This window comes from Chlamydotis macqueenii, chromosome 6, assembly GCF_036417535.1.
Source record: "Chlamydotis macqueenii isolate bChlMac1 chromosome 6, bChlMac1.mat, whole genome shotgun sequence".
Taxonomy (NCBI): Eukaryota; Metazoa; Chordata; class Aves; order Otidiformes; family Otididae; genus Chlamydotis; species Chlamydotis macqueenii.
The window spans coordinates 12,122,777-12,148,061 of record NC_141561.1 but is presented as its reverse complement, the minus strand read 5'-3'; the positions used below and the strand labels follow the sequence as shown (position 1 = coordinate 12,148,061).

Here is a 25,285-nt window from a genome sequence, read left to right as displayed (position 1 = left end):
CTAGGATGAAGACAAACGGTAAGTAGCTGGAAGCTGTTCTTGTTAGACCCGTACTAGGAACCTCCTTAATTTATTTGACATCATCTAGAGCTCTTTGTAAGAAGCTTCTGCTTATCTCTGTTGATAGTTTAGTTAGTTCAGGTGGAAAATTCTTTCATCATCAAAGGTCTGCCTTTGGACCTCAGCTTTGGTCATAGCCAAGTTGGGTGTTTCAAAGAGAAGCCGTGCATCTGGCTGGTGTCCTCGTGGAAGGCTATCAGGTACCTTCCCAGGAGTGTCAGCAGCAGCAATACTCCAATATTCTTCCACGTCTGCACTCTGCCCTTGTTTCCAGTTATATAATGCTGATCAGTCCTTGTTCAAAGATAACTTTGTGTGAGAAGAGCTTATTGCACTGGCAGAAGTTGCAGAGAAGAGCTGTGTTTTCAAAGTGCACTTCAGCTATGTGAAACAGCAGGGAGTTGGAAGCTGAAATCTTGGCAGGATGTAGCCCTCAGTCAAGGGTTTGCTTTAGAGTTTCCTGAAAGGTCTTTGTAAGCTTTGACAGTCCAACCTCGCGAATGAACTCTGCTTCTTAAATTGGACTTGCCGTATGGACAGTACTTTAGAAACAATTCTGCCCGTTATTCAGTGATGCTGTAGTCAGAGAAGAAAACAAAGGCAAGCAGTTCTGTGCTGCCTTGGCTGCAGCCTGAAAGGATTATAGGAAGTTTGTAGTGTGTGTGGCAGTTCGTGTGTTTGGAAGCTTGGCAGATGCCATATCCACCCGATACAGCTGTGTATTCTAGTCCATGGGACGATACACAAGGAGACATGCATGTGTCAAGGTGCTTGTTGTGGGATCGATCCTGTTCATATTAGACCCCACAAAAATGTTCTCCTTGCTCTTAGAGTAATAAGAGAAAGCTTTGAACAAGGCAAACTTTCTGGACAGCTAGGTACAGCTAGGCAGTACCTAGCTCTGTTGGGTTTCTTGGTGAAGCAGTGCAGGTGTCAGGATGGGCTGTTGCAATGCCCTGATCACTGAAAAACTGAATTGTTGTGCAAGGATGATGAATGTTGCTGTTTAAGAGTCCAGATAGATAGGTGAAGAGAAGAGATCTGCTTCAGTTTCAGCATCACATTTCATGTCTCTTTACATCCCTTAGGTGCCTAAACTTAATGTTGCCTTAATGCATTTTTAATGGAATGTATAATAAAATGCTTCCTTGGACAAGCGTAAATTGTGCCAACTTTCTGTTCATTGTGTGTATGTACTTTTTAGCTGTACGTTACTGTCAGGCTCCTGGAACAGATATATTCTTCATATAAACCAGTTAGAAACAGGTAAATTCTTGGCTTCTAAATGAACTTCGACTGAAGTGAGCAAGTTCTGACTATTGGTTTCAGAGAGAAGGAGGACTGAGACACTCAGACTACATTCATCAATATTTGAAAGCATGTAAGTCTACAACAGGATGTTGCTTGATATTGCATATATTTAAATATCACCAGAAATCTCGGGAAGTGTAAATAGTTCAGTGCAATGACCTGCCAGTGCAATGACCTGCCTCATTAAACTAATTACAGCAGTGGTTTTCAGTGGAGATTTAATCACACATTAAAACGGGAGTTCTTGAAAATGCAGCAAACCAGGAAAATGTAGAACCTGACATGAATTTTTCCTTTAATGACCATCTCAGTTATGTTTCTTGGAGGTTCAAAACTAAAAATCAATATGGATTTTTAGTGGTACTTAATATAAATAGGAATGTGGAAAGTATAAAAATCCTAATAGCTAGCTTGTGCAGTAAAACTTGATAGGATACCTAATGAAAAGGGTAAGGACAGCAATTACAGAGTCCATTGTCTCTTTTGTGTTCGTCTTTTGATACTACAGCACACAGTTCATGTAGGAAGATTGTCTTTTTGAAGCAGTTTGTGCTCTTTGAACAGAAGAAAGTCATTTAAAAAAAAGGATGATCCAGTGATAAAAGTGATAGCCTTGGCCTGGAGATGTAAAAGTTTAGTTCCTTGCCTGGCTTTGATTTGTATAATCGTGACCCAGGTCACTCAATGTTTGTCTGTTTCCAGTCTGTGAAGTGGAGATAACACTTCACCTTGCATGGAAGTTTTATGTAGTGAGCCACGTCCAGACGGTGTGATTCTCCAGTATTGCAGGAATTGGGATAGAGAAGATGTATTGTAACTGAATGTTGCAAAGACTTGATTAACATGAAGGAAATAGGATGATGCCTTCAGTGTTCCCTGGTTTGTGGCAGGCAATTAGGCTTTTGGCCCCCAAGTTTAGGAAACCCCATCTGCCACGTAGTGAGCACGTAGCTCAGACAAGGTTATTGCAGCTGGAGCTGATGACTTGCAGCCTGGTTACAGCTGGCACTGGGACTTGAAGGGAGGAGCCTTGGCTTGCTCTGTTCCAGCTTTGTAACAGGAAGAGTAGCAAAACCAAACTTTTGGGACGTTTGTGGCTACTGTGCCCTCAGGCTGGATCTCAACTTGCTCTGTGCTGTGGTTCTGTTCTAGGGGCACAGCGTGTGTTTTGAACAACTTGCTAGCAGTTGTGGGTATCAAGAGCAGTATGCAGGACAGTGGTAAAGGAGGAAAGAATTCCTGAACTGCAGCTATTTGGGTTTTGTGAAATTTGGGGCATTTGTTCAAAATACATCGCTGTATGCTTGCCTCCAATAGGGAGCAATTAGTTTCTTTATTAAAGATGACGTTTGTGAAGGCTATTCCAAACAGAAAAAAATCTTCATGTGAATGTGTGGCAGGTGGTGTGAAGGCAACATTAGGTTCTTTGGGGATTTGCTGCCTCGTTTCTCGCATTACTGTTGCCTTCCCTTGCTCCTAAAAAGTCCTTACTGAGACTACTGCAGATGAGAAGCTGGAGAGCCAAGGAGCAGCTGAGAGGTGACACCTGAAGGGAGACTCACTCTATTCTTCCCTTTTCTGGGTATCTGTTGTAGAGTATTTAATTATTCGGAGTGGTCTTTTAAAAGACTTCTTTAATTTTAGCTGGCCTCTTTTGTCTAGTGAAAGTCCTCATCTGAGCGTGCAGAGCGGGTGACTGTCCTCCCGCAAGCTTGACCCTGGTGTGTGTATCAGCCCTTAATGTGGTAAATTCTGATAGGAGTGAAGCATAACTCATTTTTATAGATTTACTTCACTTGCCTCTAATGATGGGTTAACAGTAGGAATTAGCTTTAAGAATTAAGCACCAGATTTATTTCTTCTGAAATAAATTAATTTCCTTGCCTGGATAAGCTTAATATGCAGTGCAGGGCTCTCATTTGGAAAGTGCCTTACAGTATCTCTGCTCCGTGAATCATTACCAGTAGAGTTTTCATTATCAAGTTTATCTTCCTAAATACTTTATGACTTCAATTTTTGTTATCCTTTGGAAGGTAGAGAACTTACTTTAAAGGGCAAATAATGAACAGAGAAACCTACAGTGAAAGATTGCTCACCTACTTTGTGCCCTTTCAGATGGTGAGTTAGCAAGTGATGCTGTCTTTGAGTTATTAATAAATGAATCCATTGCTTTAATACTGAGGTGTTGTGCTGATCGTGGAGGTGTGTCTTCTGGGAATCCTGGCTGCTTGTGGTTAGCGAGCATCCCAGCACACTTCTCCTAAGTAGGTGAATGCATCTCAGGTGGTAACTACTTTTGCTCTGATTTTGGGCAAAAAGTGTGCATTCTGCGTAGTATCCCTTCTTGATGCTTGACTTTTACCGGTATCTTCACAGTAATAGCCAACGTCAACGTTGCTTTTAGCACCCCTGCTCCATAAGCTTCAATAGCTTTGGGATGTACCTTTCTTAGGAAGATCTCTTTGCATTGCATCTGTTTTGTTGCTGTTTTATACAAATTGCATCCTAGGGAATTATTTCCTTACTATTTATCCAGAGCTGGACGTTCAAAACTATTTCATTTAACCTCTGTTCTCCGTCATTTTCACTGCTAAATCCAAAGTATAAAGTCTTCCATAGTGGGGTAAGATTATGAGCGAAAGCAGTGCAACTTCTTTTCCCTTCCCACGGCAAAATTTTCTTGATCATCTGACAATGAAGAAGGGCAGAGATCTTTTTTTTGGATGTAGAATAATTATGGTTTAATTGGGAAAGAAACCTTCTGGTGGTATATCTTTCATAAACTCTTAACAATTTCACCTTAAGGCAGCCATGCTGTTGTCTCTCTTTTACATTTCAATAGGGGAAGATTAATTTCCAACACCTACTCAGGGTGTTCCTCTAAGCTGGTGTAGGAAGTGTAATTCATATCTCCTGATGCCAGGTGATCCACCTTCCTTCTCCACTTTTCCCATCCCAGAGGGATGGTAGGATGCACCATCATCTCTCAATACTGATTTCTACCAGTTGTACCATATAGTTTTGACTAAGAGGGTATATACATGCAGCGTAATCTCTAATAGCTGGAAGCTGAAGCCAGATTTGGAATGGAAATAAGGAACTGTGTGATTTTTGTTGTTAGTTTATTTTAAATAAAGATGGTGATTAGCTTAAAGATCTTTCCTGGATGCATTCTGGATTCTGTGCCATTGCAAATGGAGGTATATTTTTCAAAGGCTAATTTCAGGAGCCTGGGTCAGCCAGGGCTCCCTGTTGGGTTAAAAGCAGAGTGAGCACGCTCTGAGGGCAAGATGGAGAGAGATTTCTGCTCTCTGCTTAACTTTTGTGGGCCCCTGGGAGGTAGGAGCCTGTGGCTGATTGGAGAGTACTCATGGTTTCCCCTGAGCCTTTACGTCAAAAGAAGATATGCTCCAGCATGACCAGAAATGAAGGCAGAAGCACGTGTTATGCAGGAGTTAATCAGAGCTGTTGTCTTTTAAGTCCTGTGGAGGCAGCCTGCAGGACCCGCTCGGTGTTTCCCCCTCTCTGTGCTGAGTGTTCCTCTGCAGAGGTCTGTTGCTGGCCAAAGGTAGCCCTTCTGCTGGAGCTGTGAACATGGCGTGGATGCATACACAGCTCCTGGAGGATCCGTTTGGTTAAGCTCCCTTCTCAGTTTGATCTGATTTATCTTATGTAATGCAGTGATCTGACTGTCTTTTTAAAAAAATAAATAAATAATCAGAATTCATACTGTAACTGTCTAAAGCTGTTATAAATCTCCTGCTGAGCAGTTTCAGTGATGCTGGGGGCGAAGCAGTTACGCCAGCATAGAAAAGACAATCAAGAATTAGATTTCAAATGCTTTCAGCTCTACAGCCAAGGTGATCAGGTAGGGAGGTGAGGCTTGGCTTACTCAGCGTGCATCCCCATGTACCAGCCAGGTGTCAGGTAGTTTGTGTGGTGCTGGCCTCTTCTTGTGGCCTGACCAGGAGTTTGTTTGCATCTGTCTGAATTGTTTGGTAGCGACCCACGCTGTGCTACTCTATTTTTCTCAGTGCCCTGAGGCTTTTCCCCAAGGACATCCGTGGCTGCAGTGAATGCTCTGCAGCATGCATGTAAGGTGCTTCCGAGAGAGATGGTGGCTGGGACGGCGTCACTACTGCCTCAGCAAGTCGTACGGATAGGAGAAGGGGTGACCAGTTTGTAGTTATTTTGTGCCTCAACTTCACACTGAAGAGCTACTGGAAGCAGACACGGACTTCCTTCTGTGTGCACATGCTAGGGTTGGATTTGCACAGATCATTGCACGCACAGATGGACCGCACTGTGAGTTTGTGGTAATGCCAGTGAGATGATGATAATGGGAGGGGACGAGATGCCGTACTGCTCTGCTGTCACTGGGATGAACTGTGCAGCCCACGCAGCCAAAGCGTTAGGCTGCAAGCGCATAAATGTAGCATGACTGCAATAATCCAAACTGCTGAAGTAGTTTCTTTCTAATCCTATATTTCAAGTTCCTCAGTGTCTTTTCCAGGCTGACCTATCACAGGCTTTGTTTTTTTTTGTAAAAGCTATAAAGCTGTTTGCTTATCACTGATCTCTAAGGAATGTAATACTTGCTCAAATCACCCCTACCTTTAAAAGTGTACTTTCTAATAAGTAGGAAGTGTAATAGTGGGAGGGGATCTGAATTTTTGTATGTGTGCACATATTTCTAGCTGTTGGAAATTTGAATTCAATACCAAATTAAAGATATTGAAGCTGCTCCTGCTAATCTTATAAGAAAGCATCAAGCCTTGAAACTTCTTTGTCTCTAAGCATCTGGAATTTTACCTGGATGGGCAGTGCTGCTGGTGAGAAGGAGATGGGTGGTTTGGTGAGAGCAAGTACCCAGACAGAAAAGAATACATAAAATTTCTTGAGCTCCAGATCCTTCACAAGGTGATGTTTTTTCTTTTTTTCTTTCTTTTTTTTTTTTTTTTCTTTTTTTTTTTTTAAGCAGGAACCTGGAGATCTGGGCATGGTCTGATGGCTGTGACCATTATGGCTATTAAGCAAACATGCAACTGACAGGGTTGCAAATTTGTACCTGTGATCGCGGGGAGAAACAACTGCTTTTGTCATCCTCCCTCCCTCCCTGCCAAATTGGTGGATGATTTTCCCATCAGATGTCTGCAGTGCAGACAGTTAAATTATGCAAGGCAATCTGCAGCTGTTGTAGTTTACCCTCTCCTAAACTGGTGAAAGAACTGTAAGCTGCCTTGTGTCAAACCTTAGAGCTACGCTTCTACATGATGTATAAGAAATCTTTGCATGTTAAAGACTTCTGTGGCAGAAGAGAATTCATTTGAGTTCTCACATGGGTGATAAGAGGACTGGGACATGTGTGGATCCTTGTCCTGACTGCAAGGATTGTGTCTCCCCTCCCATGTACATACTCTTGCTTTTATGTATATGGGTGTATCTTCAAAAATAACAACAAGGCACGCATAAGGGCTGGATATTCTGCTGTGCTGAGTGGTCACTGCTCCTCTGGGATTAGGAATGGAGAAACCAAAGGTGTATCCCCAGGTGCTGAATATTTAGAGCGCAAAGGTGCATCTGAATTTTTTGAGATTTTTTTTTTTTTTTTTTTTTTCTCTTGACGTTGTCTGTAAATCTTCCATGAGTGTAGTCTGAACTGCCAGTAACCCACTTGCTGAAGCCAGGACATGCTTTGTGCTTCAAATTTGTTTTCTCATCAGGCTAATGGAGGTATTTTTTGTATGCAGCTATAGATGGATGTAGAGCTAGCATGATACAATAAATAGCTGGTATGCAATAACAGTACTCAAGCAGTCTGTCGATGGCAGAAATGTAATAATTCTTTAAAATCTTTTCTTGCAATTTAATTTATCTCTAGCGTTCTTCATGTCAGAAATTCCTTGTCCACAACTGCTTGGATGTTGGCTTTTATCTCTTGCTTGTCACATACAGTTCAGATCCTCAAACAATGCTGTCTTGAAATGAGAGGACATGACCAAAAGTGTGGTGTTTATTTATGTAGCTGTAATAGCCTTAAAGAAGCAAACACTGAATGACAGAGAGAAACAGAGATTTATGTTGTGGGGACATCACTAAGACAGCAAATGCAAGAGCTTAGCTGGAGCTGCTTGACTGGTTTTCTGCCTGTCTTCTGCAGGCAAAACTTCGTTTTAACAGAAGTGTTTGTTTTAGTTCACCTCTGAAAATGTTTGGAGCAACTGTGCTCTGGATTGTGAGTCTTTGCTATGGTGCCACACAGGCTGCTGTAAACAAATACAGACGTTTACTTGGGAAAAAAAGTTGCTTGGTACATTTGTTAACCTTCCCTTTGTCCGTGTGCTGCTCGCCCTTGCACGTTAGCACCGCTCTGTCCACATTGGCCTTTGTGTATGGTCATGCTCTGGGAAGTGCTGAGCCAGCATTGTCCTCTGCTCTGCGATGGGATTCTGGAGGAAAGTGATGTCTCTGTGCTAGGGCAATGTGGGGACCTGTGGTCGCCGCCATTCTGGGGATGCAGCTGAGCTAAGCCATGTGGCAGTGACTGCACTGAAGGAAGGCGCTGTTTGTTTGCCTGGCTGTACAGTGCAAGTGAGAAGATTGATTATAAATAGACTGGGAAAACAGAATTCTTGCTTCATTTAGACATCTGTTTTAAAAACAGTTTGCAAGGGCTTGTCTTGTACCAGATGTCCTAGCACTGATTTTTGTAAGCTTTGACTTTTTTCCTGTCCTGTAACGCTCCTCCTTTACACTTACTCTGTGTGCTCTTTTCCATTTCAGCACCCTGGCCCTTGCAGCCTGGGGCTCCTTTTATGCAAGAGGAGCAAGACGAGGTGTTGAGCAGTCAAAGGAGTTGTCCAGAACTGTTCAGTAGAGCCAGGCACTGAACCCCGACTGGCTTCTGCTGTGGGATGGAGAGTAACTCTGACTTGCACCTCCAGCAGTGGTCTTGTCTTCTCCAAGAAAAGATGGAGGCTGTGAGAGTCCTCGTGTGTAGACACCTATGAGCCCCTCAGGCGTTTCCACCAGCCGTGACCCAGAGAGGCTCGGAGGGTGCTGGTGCACAGAGTAGGCTGCAGGGCATCCTTGTGTAGACTGTGACATTTCTCTTCTCACCTGGGATTGAACAGGTTGCTTCCCTTGCTTAGTCTTTTAGTTTTAATGTCAGTATGCACTTGACATCTATCACAGATGCCCACTATGGACCTTTGGGCTTCCTTCCACTGTCCCAGCAGACCTTATGCAGCACACTGGAGCATCTGGGTGAAGGGCCTGTAAGGTGGTTATTTTGCTATTCATTTTATGAACAGAACACATCTAAAACTAGAGGAGCGTAGTGCAGAGGGATACAGCTGCTGCTGAACAACCTAATGTAGCAATCAGAGGAGAGGCAGTGACCTTGGAATTCATTTAAATGACTTTTTCATTGGCCTTGAGAATTTAATGGCAATCCTCACAGGATTATTGAAAGGTAGGATAAATAATCATAGGAGAGATGAATTGATTTGCAGCGTGTAGGTCTGACTTCTAATTCATATCTCCCCTTTTCTGCAGTGGTAGGTGGAAGCAGACTGTAGCAAGCAATAGCAAAATTCTCATAAAGATGGCCAGAGAAGCATCATTTATCGTGTGAAAAGCTCTTGAGATTCATTGTCCCTCTTTCAGATTTGTTTTAATGTGGCAGCTTTTTTTACCAGGCTGGCATATCATGGTGTCCTCTGTCAGGGGTAAAACAAGCATCGCATGATAAAAATTTGAGGACTTCAGTTTGCATTTGAGTGCCGTTAAAGACCTGATCCTGCTTCCCCTTTATTTTAAGCATGAGTGAGTTAGCTCTGTGGCAGTTAGTAGTGCTGTGTCTGTGTGATGTTCATGAAAGAAGCCGGAACAGTGACATTTCATAGTCTGGAGATCTTTCTCTAAAATACTACTTACGTGGATTTCAGATGCTTTGGATTGGTTTTTGTTTCCTGGGCAAAGTATGTCTAGCTTGTTTGGATTTTTTTTTTTCCTCTCTCTCCTCTCTGCATAGGTTTGTGAAAACTCAGGTCATTTGATGCTTTTGATTGGTGAGATATAATATTAATGTTTATGGAATATAGTGTAGAGTGTGTGGTTACCGTATCTATAGCACAGTATGAAGCTATGAAGCTTGCTTTGGCTGGAGGGCATGCTGTGTAAAGCCCACCAAGGTGAAGTTACCCCTGCAGAAAAGTATTTTTCTGTATAAACTTAGCTAGCTAATTCTGAGAGGTTCCCAGGTATCTGAGTTCGGACTTGAGATGCCCTTTGTTTAGAAGTGAGGAAGAGAGTTCTCTGCTCCTAAAAGGAGAAATAAATCAATTTGGGCAGGTGTCAAAGGGAACTGTCAGCCCCTTCCGCAAGGCCATATGCCTGCAGGTTTTCTGTGGGTGGCAAATAAATCATTTTGCCAGCCTCTTTCGTGCTCTTAACCAAGACAAGCAGTGCTGAAACAGTAACTCTTCCTCAGCCTTTTCCAGTGTCTTCCTGAATTCACCTCTGAAGCCTTTGCATCAGGTTCCCAGCTTGGTGGCACATGCTCCCACCACTATGTAAAACCAGAGCTCTGCTGCTCCTCCCACATTAAAGCACTGGTTTTTGCTCAAAAGAAGGACGTGGGGATTCTTGATGCTGCAGTTGCTATGTAGATGACTAAATGGCATGGACCTGAGCTAGTGTTTGGACTGGAGTTTGGTCTGGGATCAACTATTTGAGTATTTGACATAATTCTCAGGTGAGATTACAGTCTTTACTCAAATGTATCCACCTGGTGCTATAACCAGCATCTCTGCTGCTCTGTCCCTTTGCTCTGACCCTGCCAGGACCATGGTTGCGTTTGTCCCTTGAGGGCAATAGTGGGGGCTGCGCAGGGGCAAGGAAGGGGCTGTCCTGGAGGCTCAGCATTGTGTCGGTACACACCAAAGTGTAACTTTGCGTTGCGGCAGGAACCTCCCTTGGTCCCTCAGGGGTCCGTGCTGGGCCTGGCCCTGTTCAACATCTTTGTCGGCGACGTGGACAGTGGGATAGAGTGCACTCTCAGCAAGTTCGCCGATGACACCAAGTTGTGTGGTGCCGTCGACACGCTGGAAGGGAGGGATGCCAGCCAGAGGGACCTTGACAGGCTGGAGATGTGGGCCTATGCCAACCTCATGAAGTTCAACCAGGCCAAGTGCAAGGTCCTGCACCTGGGTCATGGCAATCCCAGGCACAAATACAGGTTGGGCGGGGAATGGATTGAGAGCAGCCCTGAGGAGAAGGACTTGGGAGTGCTGGTGGATGAGAAGCTTAACATGAGCAGGCAATGCGCCCTTGCGGCCCAGAAGGCCAACCGCATCCTGGGCTGCATCAAGAGGAGCGTGGCCAGCAGGTCGAGGGAGGTGATTCTCCCCCTCTACTCTGCCGTGGTGAGACCCCACCTGGAGTACTGTGTCCAGCTCTGGAGCCCCCAACACAAGAAGGACATGGACCAGTTGGAGAAGGTCCAGAGGAGGGCCACAAAGATGATCAAAGGGCTGGAGCACCTCTCGTATGAGGACAGGCTAAGAGAGCTGGGGCTGTTCAGCCTGGAGAAGAGGAGGCTGCGGGGAGACCTGATAGCGGTCTTCCGGTACCTCAAGGGGGCCTACAAGAAAGATGGGGAAAGGCTGTTTAGTAGGGCCTGTTGCAATAGGACGAGGGGTAATGGTTTTAAAATAGAGGGGGGTAGATTTAGATTAGAAATTAGGAAAAAATTTTTTACGATGTGAGTTATAGAACACTGGAACAGGTTGCCCAGAAAGCTGGTGGAGGCCCCATCCCTGGAGACATTCAAGGCCAGGCTGGATGAGGCTCTGAGCAACCTGATCTAGTTGGGGATGTCCCTGCTCCTTGCAGGGGGGTTGGACTAGATGGCCTTTGAAGGTCCCTTCCAACCCTAACCATTCTATGATTCTATGAAAATAATGTATTTTAAATCTGCTTTTCTCGCTCATGCATTCATTTTACTGTATTGTAATGTCAGCACTTAGCAGTGAAGTAATGGCAGATCTCTGGAGAACTTCGCAGAAGCGAGAAAGTACCGTTATCTCGGTTTTACAGGCCCTGCTTATGTCGAGAACATATGTGGTGGTGTAATTACACTGATGTGATTAAATCAGTGCAAATCCCTGCTAGAGGGACGAGCTGCACCACTGTAAAGCGGGGCTTATTATCAGTGCAGTTTAATTCAAACTACATTACGCAATTAAGCTGTGCTAATATAAACCTTTGCTTAAGTCAGAAAGTCACGTGAAGGCTTGTGTTGTTTCTTTTTAAAGCAGATAAAAATTTGGAAACTGAAATGGGTGAGGTTGCGCCTTGCCCAAGAGCATGTTAGAAACGATGGGCTGGACAAATACTGTGTTTACAGTACTTTCTGGGAGGAAAGAGGTGTGGGTGCGAATTCAGGGGGTTTATTATTCTTTTTTTAATAGATTAAATTCTTTGTTTTAGCCATAGTGACCACTTTGGAAAACATCCTAAGTCATGCTAAGGCTTTGCAAATAAACAAAGTGAAATGCATACTAAATTCTAGTAAATCTCTACCACATGGTTTTGGATTTTGATGATGGCTAGATGGGTCAATGAATAGCCATGGTGTGTACAACTTAATTGGATTTTCTTTTTTTTTTTCCTTTGGCAGGGTGTGGGCACTGTAAGAAAATGAAGCCAGAATATGAGAAGGCTGCAGAGTTTCTCCATGTAGCCAGTGATGTAAGCTAATTTCCTTTATTATATCCTTCAAATAATCAGTAATAAATAACTGGAGTAATAAAAGTGACTTTTCTCCCTACAACAAATTCAGCTGTTCTCATCCTCCCACAGGACCCTTCAAAATGTGCTTCCAAAGTACAGTCTCATCGCTAATGCATGAGCCCTGCCAAAGTCTTAGAAAGAACATTCTGTCTTGAACGAAAACAAAATCGAAAAATGTTTATGTATTCTGCTGTAGGCCTTATACATAATATGATCAAATCCAAAATGGATTTTTTTTCCCCTTACTTAAAGGCATCAAATGTGAAGAAACACAGGCTTTTATTTATGAATTACATTGGGAAAAAAATGGAGGGGGTTGATCCCTCTTTCAAATACCCTGGTTTTATGGTTGCATCACTCACTCCATTAGCTTCATCTTAAGTGCTCCATCAGCATAGCTGGAGAAGAGAGATCCAATAATATAAGTAGTAGTGTTATTGATTCAGTCTCATGCTGTGTACTCCATGCGAGAAGAGACAATTAGTCTCCCCCATATTTTAAGCATCTTCAGTGGAGACATCTAGAGTTTCTTTGTAATTGTTGGAGAAGAAGGAGGAGATGAGAACAACAGAGACCAGATGAATCACACTCTATAGCTGTCTGTTCTCCTGTGACTCTAAAGGTGGTCCATATAAAGATGCCTGCAAGTTAGGGAAAGATGAATTTGCCTGGAAGTAAACTTGTTTTTAACAACACTCATTTCCTCTGGGAGGAACTGGGATTTGTGGGAGGAAATGCCATTCCTGGGAACAGCTCGTAAGCATTATAAAGTGAGTTGTATACAGGGAATCCTGTCAGAAATGGGAGGAGAACAGGTAACACTCTGGTTACATTTAGTCCATAAGATGTCCCTTCCTGGTTTTGCATCAGAACTCTGTGTCTTTCTGTGTGTTTGTGCTGAGTACTTGATGAGAAAATGAAGGCACCTAGATCACAAATGGTTGTCCCCAAGTCCACTGTCCTGCCAAAGGGATGTGTGTATGTTGCTGGGATTTACAGTTAGTGGTCTCTGTTTTAGAGTCCAGGTGTCCTTGCAGCAGTCGATGCTACCGTCAACAAGGCGCTGGCAGAAAGGTACCACATCTCAGGGTTTCCTACTTTGAAGTATTTTAAGGATGGAGAGGAGAAATACACTCTGCCACACCTCAGAACAAAGAAGAAGATAATTGACTGGCTACTAAAGTAAGTTTTGAGGACCTGAGATAGTATTTGGGTTCGTATTCGGGTTCCTGGTTACTGGCTCCTGAAGGCTGCTTTGGTGAGGAAGTAAACCTTAAACCTAGATTCATCGACTGCCTAAATCCCTTGCTAACAAAACCAAATTGAATTCCAGTATTCAAAGCCATGCAAACATGTATGTTAATTATGGTTTCTAATACACCAAATCCTTTATTTGCTGCAGGGTTTTTCATAGTTATGCCGATAATGCTTTCGCAAAATAAATATTTCTCAAATATACCTTAAGCCTCTCACCGGAGAAGGAATAGCAACAGCTCTGAACAATAAACAGAACATTTGTTGTTCCCTCTTTATACTAAGCAACAGATTTCACTGTTAGTAACTGAATTTCTGCAGTTGTACTTTTTCCAGTGTTTCAGAGCCAATGCCTGGAATACCAGATATGTGGGGCTGAAGGAAAACCAGTGAGACCAACAAAAACAGCACCTTTGTCTGCACTAGCCAACTTTTCTTGGGTGGCGTGTTAGAATATGCAGAACTAAGTTTGATGTATGAGGAAAATGATTTCATTTCAAAGAATTAAATTGCTGGTACAATTCTCTCTTTTAAGTATTCTGGAATAAAATATGCATTTCCTTTAGGTACTGTAGGCTTAATGTATTTTCTGCATTATTCAATGGGAAAAAACCTGCCAGTGTTTTGTGAAGTTTTCCAATCATTTAACGGTTTAGTGCAGTTGGCATGAAAAATGTAATCTTAATTTTTCCCCTCTTATTTGGTGGGGGGACTGGGGCTGTAGGGGGGTTTCTGGTTGTTTTTTCTCTTCTTTTCTTTTAAATTGCATCTGTGAGTGCTTCAGATCAGGGAATGGATATGGTCTGGCAGCATCTTTGTAGCATGTTGGGAAGTTTTATCTTTATTTTACATTTAGATACAGTACTGCCCTTGGCCTCCCTGCATACTCAGGCTGCAGGCTGCTGTCTCAATACTGGATGTTAAACTACTGTCCTAGTTTATCCAGTTTACTGGAGTATTTTGAGCACTGTGTAATTTTTATTGAGTCAGGTTTTAACTCAATGCTGCCTGTACATACTGGCAGGTGAATAAGCAATGAGGAAGAGGGAAGGGTTGTCAGTCCCTTCTGGATCCTGCCGTGTCTCTGGAAGAATTTATCTGCAGCCTCAGCAGCACAGGGGAAACCCAGACAACTTGTCTCCTGCTCTTGACTGCTGTATGTTCTCCCAGCTAGAGATGCAGTAGAGTAAGATCCTTGTTTGCTGACCAGGAATGATAAAATTGTCACAGCTGTATGAAATTGGTGGAAATAGGGATGCATCTGGGTTGCAGCTTGTGTAAACCTGTCCCAATGAGTGGTCTAGTCGCAGCCGTGCAGGTTTTCACTCCAGTCCCTCTGTGATGACTGTAGTCTTTGCTGCTACACTAGGTTGTTACCAGTATCTGTGTAGCTTATTTCAGGTCAATGTGGGAAGGCCTGTGTGAGATTAAGTCACTCTAACTGTAATCAATGATAGCTCATGCCAACTGTGTTCATGTGAAAATTCAGACCAGCTGCCCTAATTCTTTAGCTAACAGCTGGCAAATCAGTATTGATGGAAATACAATGGATGTCCACCAAGTGACCTTGAGTAGGACTTTAAAAATCGAGTTTTTCCTTCACTTAGTTTTTATGGACCTGATACAACTTAAAATGGTGTCATTCAAAGTGACAGGAAAAGTCTGAAAAGCTAATTTATTACCAAGGCGACATACGAAGGTCTTTGTACCGTGGCACCATTCTGATGATTTTATATAAGTAATCACTATTTAAGATACAGCAGGAATGAATTTAATGAGTCTGAGAGGAGTCTGTGAGCTGGTGAATAGCAAAAGTTTTGTTAGAGGCGCTCTAGATGTGCAGGATTGCTCTGATCTAGTCAGTATGTGCAGTCATAATTGAAACCTGACATTCTCTTTATCAAGGTAAAATATTCCAGTTCAGTCACCCCCAGTCTTCCGAGTGGAACGATGCTGATTATTGCATCCTGGCTTTAATATCTGAATTTAAGAGAGGGTCATGAAATTCTTTATAGGAGTTTGCATGGTAGTGATAAAGAGTACAAAAAGGATGTTTGAATGGAAGATGCTGTTCTGCATCAGTTGCCTTTTGATTCCTCCTGCTTGCTGTTCGTCTCAATTCATGCCTATGGATGACACAGTGAGACAAGCAATGTTCTTTCCACCTAATGCTGGATGCTGTGTAGGAAATCTTTTTTCTGCATTCCTACTCATATACCTGAGTACAATCAGTTAAATTATATTTTTATTGTGTTACAGAAATTAACTTGCATCTTTTTTGTTGTTATCTGGTGTTGGAAATATTGAGGACGTTTTTCTACTGCATGGGCACCCTGAAGGATTGTTTGACCTCAGTTCCCTCATGGTAGTTAGGACCATGATGTGATGCCCGTTTGCCTGATTCCAGAAATATTTTCAAACCAATCTCATTTCCTTTCTTTTCTAGTCCTGAAGCGCCACCTCCACCTGAGCCTGCATGGGAAGCAAAACAGACTAGCGTTGTCCACCTTGCTGGAGAAGACTTCAGGGAGTCCTTGAAGAAGAAGAAGCACACCCTTGTCATGTTCTATGCACCATGTGAGTAAATACCTCTCTAGATGGATATCTTTTATAAACCCTGTAGTTTATGAATTAATTCCCTTCTGTCCTCAGAGTTCTAAGGGTAAGGAGCTGATTCTGAATATAACTGCGTGGGACCATCGTTGACACCATCGTTTGTATCTTCACAGATGGAAACAAAACAGTATGCAGCGTTTATTTAAAGAGTTATTGCGTTAATGCTGACACCAAAGCAGGCAGGGGTACAAAACCTAACAGATTTATTTTCCTCTGCTGCATTTTATGGTCCATATAACAAAATGTGATCCTTTATAGTAGCACAATGGACATGGAAAGCCTGACTCATTAGTGCAGCACTTTAGTAGTGAAATCGATATAGTGGTGTAGGAGGAATCAGTCCCCAGAGGCTGAGAACAAATTTTGATGGAATAAATTTTGTCTGTAATCTACATTTAAATCTCCACTGGGAATATGGGCATAGCTTCCTCCTCCCAGATTGTTTTGCGTGAATCATATGCACGCTTTCTTTTTGAAGCTCCTGAGAACATTTCTAGAGAAGTTTTGAATCAGGCCCTTTATAACTAAGGTGAACAGGAGGGACCTCTTCTATTTTCCTGTGTTGTCCCAGAGACAGGTAGACTTGATACAGGTTCTTAACTTTTGAGGGGTCTGTCAAAGGGAGAAGATAATCCTAGCACTTAATATTGGATAGTATTAATTTGCTTTTAGAGGAGAATGACTCAGCTCCCCTCAGATGCAAGAAAAATTCTTCCCTGTCACATGACCAGCCCTGCAATTCATGGGTAACTTTCAGATAAACACGTACTAACTTGTTCCCGTTAAACTGAAGGTATTTTCCAGAAAGGGAGAAAAAGCTTGGATCCTTAATGTTTAATCAGGCAGCCCCTTATTTTGCTTTTCTGTTAGAGAATTAAACATGAATGCTTTTGGGCTCCCACGAAGCTCTGCTGGATGTGGGATGTGGGAGAAGGGAAGGGTGCAATTCAGAAGGGAGATTCTGGGAGGTTGTAAAAGGAAAGGGAAGGGGACTTAATCCCTTCTCAGCTCCAGTTCCCACCACCTATTGACTAAAAATTGCCAGTGTGCCAGGAATTTCTGATTCATGGACCTCAACTGGTTAAGAGCAAGCCGTAAGTTTAAAATCAAATGATTGCACATGAAATGCTAAGATTTAGGAGTTTACTGTCTCTTGAGTTCTCTTTACCCGATGAATGACTTTCTGCGGAAGAGAGAGATTTATTTCCCTTCTGGTTTTTAGCTGCATCTTTTTAAGGCACTTAAATACTTGGTCTCTTTTAAGGCCGCATTTAAAGCAGACACTACGTGCCATGAGTATGTAGCTCTCGGGGTTGAAAGCATGAGACAACTTGCTTGATGGGCTAATTAGGATACCGTTGCTTACGGGTTGACTTCTACCCTTACACCAGGTGAGGTGAATAAAGATCAGCCTGGCCCTGTCTGTACAAACGGGCTGTAAAAGCAGGGCTTGGGTGATGTAAGACTGTTGGGTCCTTTGAGGCTACCCTTCAGACATGTTCTTGCGCTGTTTTGGATATGGTGCTGCATGAGACCACCTAGGTACAGGGCAGAGAGGTGTTAACTGGAACCACTTCTGGCCTTTCTGTGACTCCTAAGGCAGTCAGCGTTGCTGTTGTGTTGTCAGTATGTGGGTCATGCACAGTTTCTGATTTGTCACATTTGTTCTCTCTAAACGTGGAAGTGTCTGCGTGCAAAGCGAAAAGCAAGCGCACAAAGGGAGTTGCAATGAGCCTGCCCTTTGCTGGGTGCAGGGGAAAGTAGCAGATGAATATTTAAAATCTCTGGTTTCTCTGAAATAATCATTAATGCAATAGAACAGTACAAATCATTTTATTTTTCTGCTTTTCTGCAGTGATAATGTGCTTCCTGCTAAATTTGATAGATTAGCTTTTGTTTACCATTTTGTCAATCTTGAGACCTCTTGGAGCTTACATTGCCAATTAATCTTAACTTGCTTATTTTAGTGCAGAAGGAACACTGCTAAAATCGCCAGGCCCCATTATCTCAAATAATTTTCTTTTTCTATTCAGATCCACATCCTAGGTCAGTGCAGACTCACAGTATGTTACTCCATTCACTTGTGACTTTGTGACAGTATTTGTTACACTTACACATATGCTGAGATATTTTAAGATTGGGGGTGTGTGTATACATGCATATATAAAGTATGTTTATGTATAAATATTTATGCTAAGAAATGTATTTCTCATCTGTCATTAGAATTTAAAGCAGAAGGCTGAATATTCTGACCTTTGTAAAGATTTCAGCTAGAGTGAGGAACTTTTAGGCAAAGGCCACAGATATATATCTTACATGCAAATTGAAATGAGATCTGGCTTTTCTGTGGCAGGTTCCATATATATATTATTACTTAGTATGTATGGGAGAACCATCAATCTGCTGCTATGCTGATAACTCTGGACTGAGCTGAGCGGTACTTTAATGGTACTGAACAGTGCTTCACAGTGATTTAGCTCTGGAAAAGAAGACTGCTACATCCACATGGAAAAGATGGGGAACTCATTACTCCGTCACCCTGAACGTGGGTGAAGCGGAAAGGTTATTCCTGATACCTGTGGAATATTTTAAGGACTGAGAATCAGAATCAAAACTCGTGAAATTACTGGGGAAAAAACCCCACTCCTGTGGACTTAACACCCACATAGAGTGATGTGTTTGATTTCACGTTCCCAGTCCTCCCCGGTGACATCTCTGTGCACCGTCATGACTGATCTGGGGCAGGAGGCAGCAGTAGGGGGCAGGTCCCCAGTACTGATCTGGAGTAAAAGTGCCGGCTGTGGAAGAGCTACTGCTACTTGTGCCAGTAACTGTCTTGGACCTGATCTTCATCCAGGTGTCCATTGACTACGTCTGTATCCTCTGTGGTCACCATGCCATGCAGGCTCGTGGTGCAGGCTGGCACTTGTCAGTGCTTCTCAGGGCTAGCACTTGGAGCAGGCTGCTGGCACCTTTGCAGATCTTTTCTGGACTTTTGTGGGGCTCTTGTGGTCCTAAGATGTAATTGTCATCCCACTCCCTTATTTCTGAGTTCAAAAGGCCTAAAATAAGAGGAGGGGGCTCTGAGCAACCTGATCAGGTTGGAGATGTCCCTGCTCGTTGCAGGGGGATTGGACTAGATGGCCTTTGAAGGTCCCTTCCAACCCCAACTATTCTATGATTCTATGACAATGATACAGTCTGAAGTGAAGCATGATGCCACAGTTGTGTGTTGTGTCTTGGGGACTGCCGTGAGGGGTTTGAGGAGCATTTGAAGCAGTAGGCTCATTGCACCAGCATTTGAGAGGTGTTTTGGGAGGGTTTCTGGGATCTGCGTCTGTGTTATCTCCATGGACAAGTCCTTGGAGTACTGGATTCTGTCAACTACTCCAGGTTTCCTTTTGTAACTGCTTGGCTTCGTCCAGAAATTGGTAGAGAAGACAACTGGTTTGAGTATGCTTTGGTATACACACATAGCCTGGTATGTGGATGATCAGGATTTGTGGGGCTGCTGACCAAATCAGGAGGTGATCTAAATGGACAAGAATAGATCCAGCCTACCCCAGTTAGACTGCAGTGCTTAACTAGCTATGCCAGAAGTACACTAGCTGCATGTCTGTGGTTTACATCAGAGTTTCTTTCAAGACTTGCAATATTAAATGCCTAGCATCCTGGGCCAACCGGTTTGCATCAGTGCTTCTTCTGGGATCAGCGCATTGACTTTTCTTTCTTCTTTCTCTGTGTCCTCACTGTGTGTTCATATAGCTTATCTGAGTGTGTTTTATCTGCATTTTTAGTTTTATGTGCTCTCTCCGTTCTGTTATCCCAGATAATTGAGATTTGACTTTGCCAATGCATTAAATTTTACCTCCTCCTACTACAGCACTGAAAACTGTGCAAAATAGAAGCAGTTGGTTGTGATTAGTTGTCAGAATCACAAAGGGTAACAAAGTTCCAGTAAATAACATGTCTTCTCAGTTGGAGATGTTTTTGCCGCATTACTCAAACTGAATTAAGGAAAAAAAAAAGTGATTGAAGCACACAATGTCAGCATTTTTCGATGAAATAGGGAGGTGCAGATAGTTCTTCAGAAATGTACTATGTTTTTCACCCAAAATTCTGTCTGGAGAAGCCCTTGGAGTCCTACATGGAATTTCTTGATGAGCCAATGCAAATTAATGTTGACCCATACCCAAAAAAAAAAAAGATCCTGGGGGTGTTGGCAGCCGGCTGAACATGAGCCAGCAGTGTGCCCAGGTGGCCAAGAAGGCCAACAGAATCCTGGCTTGCATCAGGAACAGTGTGGCCAGCAAGAGTAGGGAAGTGATCGTGCCCCTGTACTCAGCACTGGTGAGGCTGCACTTCGAATACCGTGTGCAGTTTTGGGCCCCTCAGCACAAGAAGGACATTGAGTTGCTGGACCACATCCAGAGAACGGCAACAAAGCTGGTGAGGGGTCTGGAGAACAAGTCTTATGAGGAGCAGCTGAAGGAACTGGGATTGTTTAGCCTGGAGAAAAGGAGGCTGAGGGGAGACCTTATTGCTCTCTACAACTACCTGAAAGGAGGTTGTAGTGAGATGGGTGGTGTTCTCTTCTGCCAAGTAACTAGCAATAGGACAAGAGGAAATGGCCTCAAATTGCGCCAGAGGAGGTTTAGATTGGATGTTAGGAAAAATTTCTTTACTGAAGGAGTGGTCAAGTATTGGAATAGGCTGCCCAGGGAACTGGTGAAGTCACCATCCCTGGAAGTGTTCAGAGAACGTGTAGACGTGGCACTCCAGGACACGGTTTAGGACATGTTGGACTACGTATCACCAGAAGTGCCTTCCAACCACAGCAGTGCTATGTTTCTAGGAATAGTAACACTGGAGTTTGAAATACACAGTGGGGTTTTTTTTGTTTTGTTTGGGGGTTTGTTTTTTGTTTTGTTGGTTTTGGGGTTTTTTTACCCTTCCCATCAAGTTCTGATTTTCTCTAAATAGCAAAGGCTTAATAACACCCCATACTGATTCTTGTACAGAAACAGAAGCTGTCCACTTGTTGCTCATAAGAATGAGAGACCAACACATGAAAACACATTAATATAATTTTTTTGTTGAGATTTCTGCCTCCAAAGAGACTACAAATGAATCAACTGTGTCAGAAGCAGGAATTATATATAATAGACTAGTCATTAATGGGTCAAAATGATGGGGGGGGGGACACACTTATTTTTAAGATCAGTCACTTTTAGTGGAAGGGCTCGGCACTGAGCAAATTCATTCAGTTCCTACTTTTGTAAAAACAGAAGGTAATAAGCATTCTTAAAAAATAAAGGCTTTCCGCAGCAATGAGGAGTAACGGGGAAAATGCTCCCTTTTAATGGTTTGTAAGGGTCGCAGTTGCCAATGTTATTAACTTGCCAAATGGCCTTAATTTGTGGGAGTCAACGGGGTTTGCAGAATGGGTATTTTTAATAAATACTTTGTTGGGAGCTGATTTCCGGTTCTCTGTTCAGTAGTGAAACTTTCACTTCACTGGAAATTATTTTTGTCAGCTGGAAAAGGTTATTTTCTGGTGAAGCCTGACCCACAGGGGTTACCCAAAGAATACCCAGAAATAAAACATACTGAGGATGATTTTAATGAGGTATTCTTGTCTTGAGTAAGTGGCTGTGCTGTGACAAGAGGATGTGCAATTAAGAGACAGCCTCCTTGGCTCTCCATTTAAATTTTTTGTAGGGTTTTTCTTTCAGGGGTGGACAACGTGAATGAGAGTGCTTAATCTGTCTTGCAGCTGATAAAATCACAGAAGATGTTGAGATGGTGTTTGAGCCATTAGAAGGCTGGGTGTTGTTCTGAGCTGTTATTGGGAGGTCGTACCTCCTGGGTATTGTTCTGATGTAGACCAAAAAAAGTTCTTTGGCTTCTAAGTCAAGCAGGAAGCTTGACATCATGGCTGTCTGGTGGGTCATCTCCTGGCCTTCAGTAAGAAGAAAGAAAGAAATCAGATAGGGATTTCTTCAGCAATAAGAAATCAGATGGGCAACACAATTTTTCAGTTCTGACTAAATGAGTCCTGCCCATCCTGTGTGTTTCATCAGCATAAAATGCTGAGAGCTAAAGCAAACTTGCATGAATTTTACCCACAGGCTTTGTTCAAAATATTAATCATTCTGTATCCTGGTGTGCTCCTTCTCTGTCCTTTCACAGTAAGAACTGCCCAGTTTCTTCTGTCCAAGTTATGCATTGAGGAACATACAACAGAAAAATCACTGAGCTGAGAGTCCTTGCCAGAGTGGGTTGCACTGTGTGCAGAGTGGATGCAGCCAATAGTTTTGGCTATTAATGCCGACAGCCAGGGCCGGTCTGCTCCTCCAGCCCGGCTGGCTTGCTCCTGGGACCCAAGCTGTCATCAAAAAGCTGTTCTTAAGAAAGTGGTCATGTTTCCTTTTCATCCCTCCCGTTATTTGAAGTAAGCTGGGACAAAGCTGGTTGCACAGTATCTCAGCCGTTGCACAGGAAGGTTTGGTGAGATAACGCTGTGTTCTGGCTAAGCCGCACTGCCGTAACAAACCATGGCAGCTTCAACTGACTGGCTGCCGGGCAGGGGATGACCAGTTTCTGTCTCAGCGCTGAGCAGACCTGGGTGGCGTAGTTCTGTATGAAGGATGCACCGAGGGCGCTAAAATACTCAACAGTTGAGTTAATGAGTCCAGATGCACCCAGCAAAAACAGCAGCATGGATTAATTCAGTGACCCGTGATGGCCTTGGATTGGCTCCCACCAAGAGGTTTTTCCATTGCTTGCAAGCACATCTTGTTAAGTTTTCATTAGGAGGCTGTATCAAAGAGCCTGAGCAAAATGTGCGTGTTTGTAAATGAAGCTTAAGCTATCAAAAAATTATTAAAAACATGCTGAACAGAAAGAATCTGTTTCAAGGCAAAAGCCCTTGCAGGAAGGATTTTCTGGTTGTTGACTGAGGCAGAAGCGAGGTCTGGACCCTCTGATAATGAGGCTTTAAATCCTGTGTGGGCTGGCACTGCAGAATTTTGATATGTTAGCTCTGCCGCTAACTGGTTTCTCTCATGCATTAGTGGTGCTCTTGCTACAGGCTCCTGTTAGCGAGGTGCGTTCCTGTCGGTGTAAATAGTGCTGATGCCAGGGAGCCCATTAACAGCCTGGTTTTGATAAAGGATGAATTTATAGAGTGGTCTCTGCAATCAGGCTGTCAGAACTGCTCTTAGCCTCAGTGTTTGTGTCGAGGATATTAATTAGCGCTCAGAGAACAGTTTTAACTGCACTCAACTCAGAAGTTGAGGCACTTCATAGGACTTTGCGTGGCCGCAGCTGTCGTGGAGCTGCGGCGTTAAACTTAAATTTGTCAGGGTGATCCAGCTCCCTTTGTTTTGTAAAAAAGCTTTAAATCGTGCTTTAAATCTATGTAACCCTGAAATGTTACAGCTGCTTGAATTGGTGTGAAGAACGTTACCTGTACATAAGCAGCCCGAGCTTCTGGGAAGGGGCAGAGGAGGGAAGTGCGTGCCCTTCCCCAGCGAGATTCTCTCCACAGACACACAGCTGTGTGATGCTGCAGTGCCATGTAAAGTCTGTGTGGGGTACATTAGGAGACATTTAACTACAAATATGCCACCCATCCTTATGCATTGTTGTCAAACCTCTTTCCAGTAAGACAGATGCTTTTCTGGAGCTGCAACGTTATCATAACGGGCTATTTTGAGTCTCCCTGAGCACAGGTGTAATTCAGTGGTGCCTCCCCCAGCACTCTGCCAGGCCGCTGCTGGCTCAGAGCCATTTATCTTCTGATTACCAGTTCCGTTCACTGGATGGCAAAATGGTTTTGTTTGCTCTTTGACTGTTTTTGCAGTTAACCAAGCCTGATGCTAACTTGGTTAACTGCTGTTACCAGTTCAGTTTGTGCCACGCGGCACAGTTTATCTGGAAAGTCCAAGTCTGCTGGAACTGACACTGAAGTTTTGTTCTGGATGTAACTATTGTTCTTTAGCCCTTTCTGTCCAAAGGTGACTTGCTGTACAGCTTTCCATCTTAAAGGATTGCTCGTTGCCGAATGCCAAGTGCTGTCATATCACTCGTAATTCACTGCAGTCGGTCGTATCCTTGCCATTTGCAGTGGATAAAACAGTCCAGGAGTTTTGTGCCGAGTCTTTCTCCTCTTCTCACCTTTGCAGTTTGGCCTGTTCTGATGGCTTTGTTGCTGCTATTGCAGTTGTTCATGTCTAAAGCTGTGGTTTCCAAATATTTGGTTTTATATATCCCTTGTCTCCTCTCTATACCCCCGAAGTGGTGCAGAATAAGAGTTTAGATAGCTTGGAAAAGAAATCCAACAAAACCCACCAGCATGCTGTGAAATTGGCAGTGGGTTGCCTGTTGTTAAGAGCAGCGAGGCAAGCCCTGGTTGACCTGATGCGTAACTGAAAACTTCATGACCTTTTTCAAATCAAAGGGCAAATTCCCCTCCTTTCAATTACTAATATCTCGTGTCTTGAAAATATGATTATGCTATGTGTCAGGTCATGTCATAAAATGGGCTTTGGTTCCAGATATTCAATTAAAAGGCCCTCCAGTTCTCTACTGGTAGAACAAAAGTGAATTAACCTTTCAGTAACTTCTCCAAATGCCTTTCTCAAATCTGCCTGTGGATTCAATAACTTCTGTAGCTATGCAAATTGTGTTGGTTTAAGCAGTATAGCCATTTTCAGCTCTTATCTGTGCAATTACTGTCTGTGGCCTGTCTTTCCTTGATTGACCAAGTAATATTCTTGTTTTAATTCTAGTTAATCACTTGGAACTCTTGAAGTGGAAACAGACTTTGCTTTGCTCTATGGTCTATAAGCTCCCGGGTTTTCTTTGATAGCTGTGCAATGTGCTGCTTTCACTTGCTTAGAATTGCAGTCATTTAAAAAGCAATAACGGAGGGCAGTATCTACCCCTGTTATTTAGACGGTGATGATTTCAAGCAGAGATGGGAAATCAAAAAGTCATTCCCTGCTCTGCACTTTGCACGCTGAGGGCTTCATCCTGCCACGTGCTGAGCCGTCTGAGGCCCCGATGGTTTTGCAGTTGAATGAATGGAGTCAGCCCCTTGCACCATGCAGCTCCCTGTCAAGCAGGATTGTGAACCCTGAGAGTCACTTAACCTCTTCCTGACTCCATTTAACCTTGGGTGTAATGACGGAGGGGGATAATCACGTCTGTCTCTCTTAGGGGCAATTTGAAGCGTAATTAA

General features: G+C 43.2%; 1 protein-coding gene across 1 annotated transcript in view; it reads left to right on the top strand.

Annotated features, from left to right (window-relative positions):
- PDIA5 (protein disulfide isomerase family A member 5) overlaps nt 1-25,285 on the top strand; it is a 101,219-nt gene that overhangs the window by 56,132 nt on the left and 19,802 nt on the right. Inside the window, exons 12-14 of the mRNA XM_086750794.1 lie at nt 12,056-12,126; nt 13,187-13,350; nt 15,869-15,999. Of these exons, the coding sequence (XP_086606920.1) occupies nt 12,056-12,126; nt 13,187-13,350; nt 15,869-15,999 (366 nt within the window). The remainder of the gene's footprint in view (nt 1-12,055; nt 12,127-13,186; nt 13,351-15,868; nt 16,000-25,285) is intronic.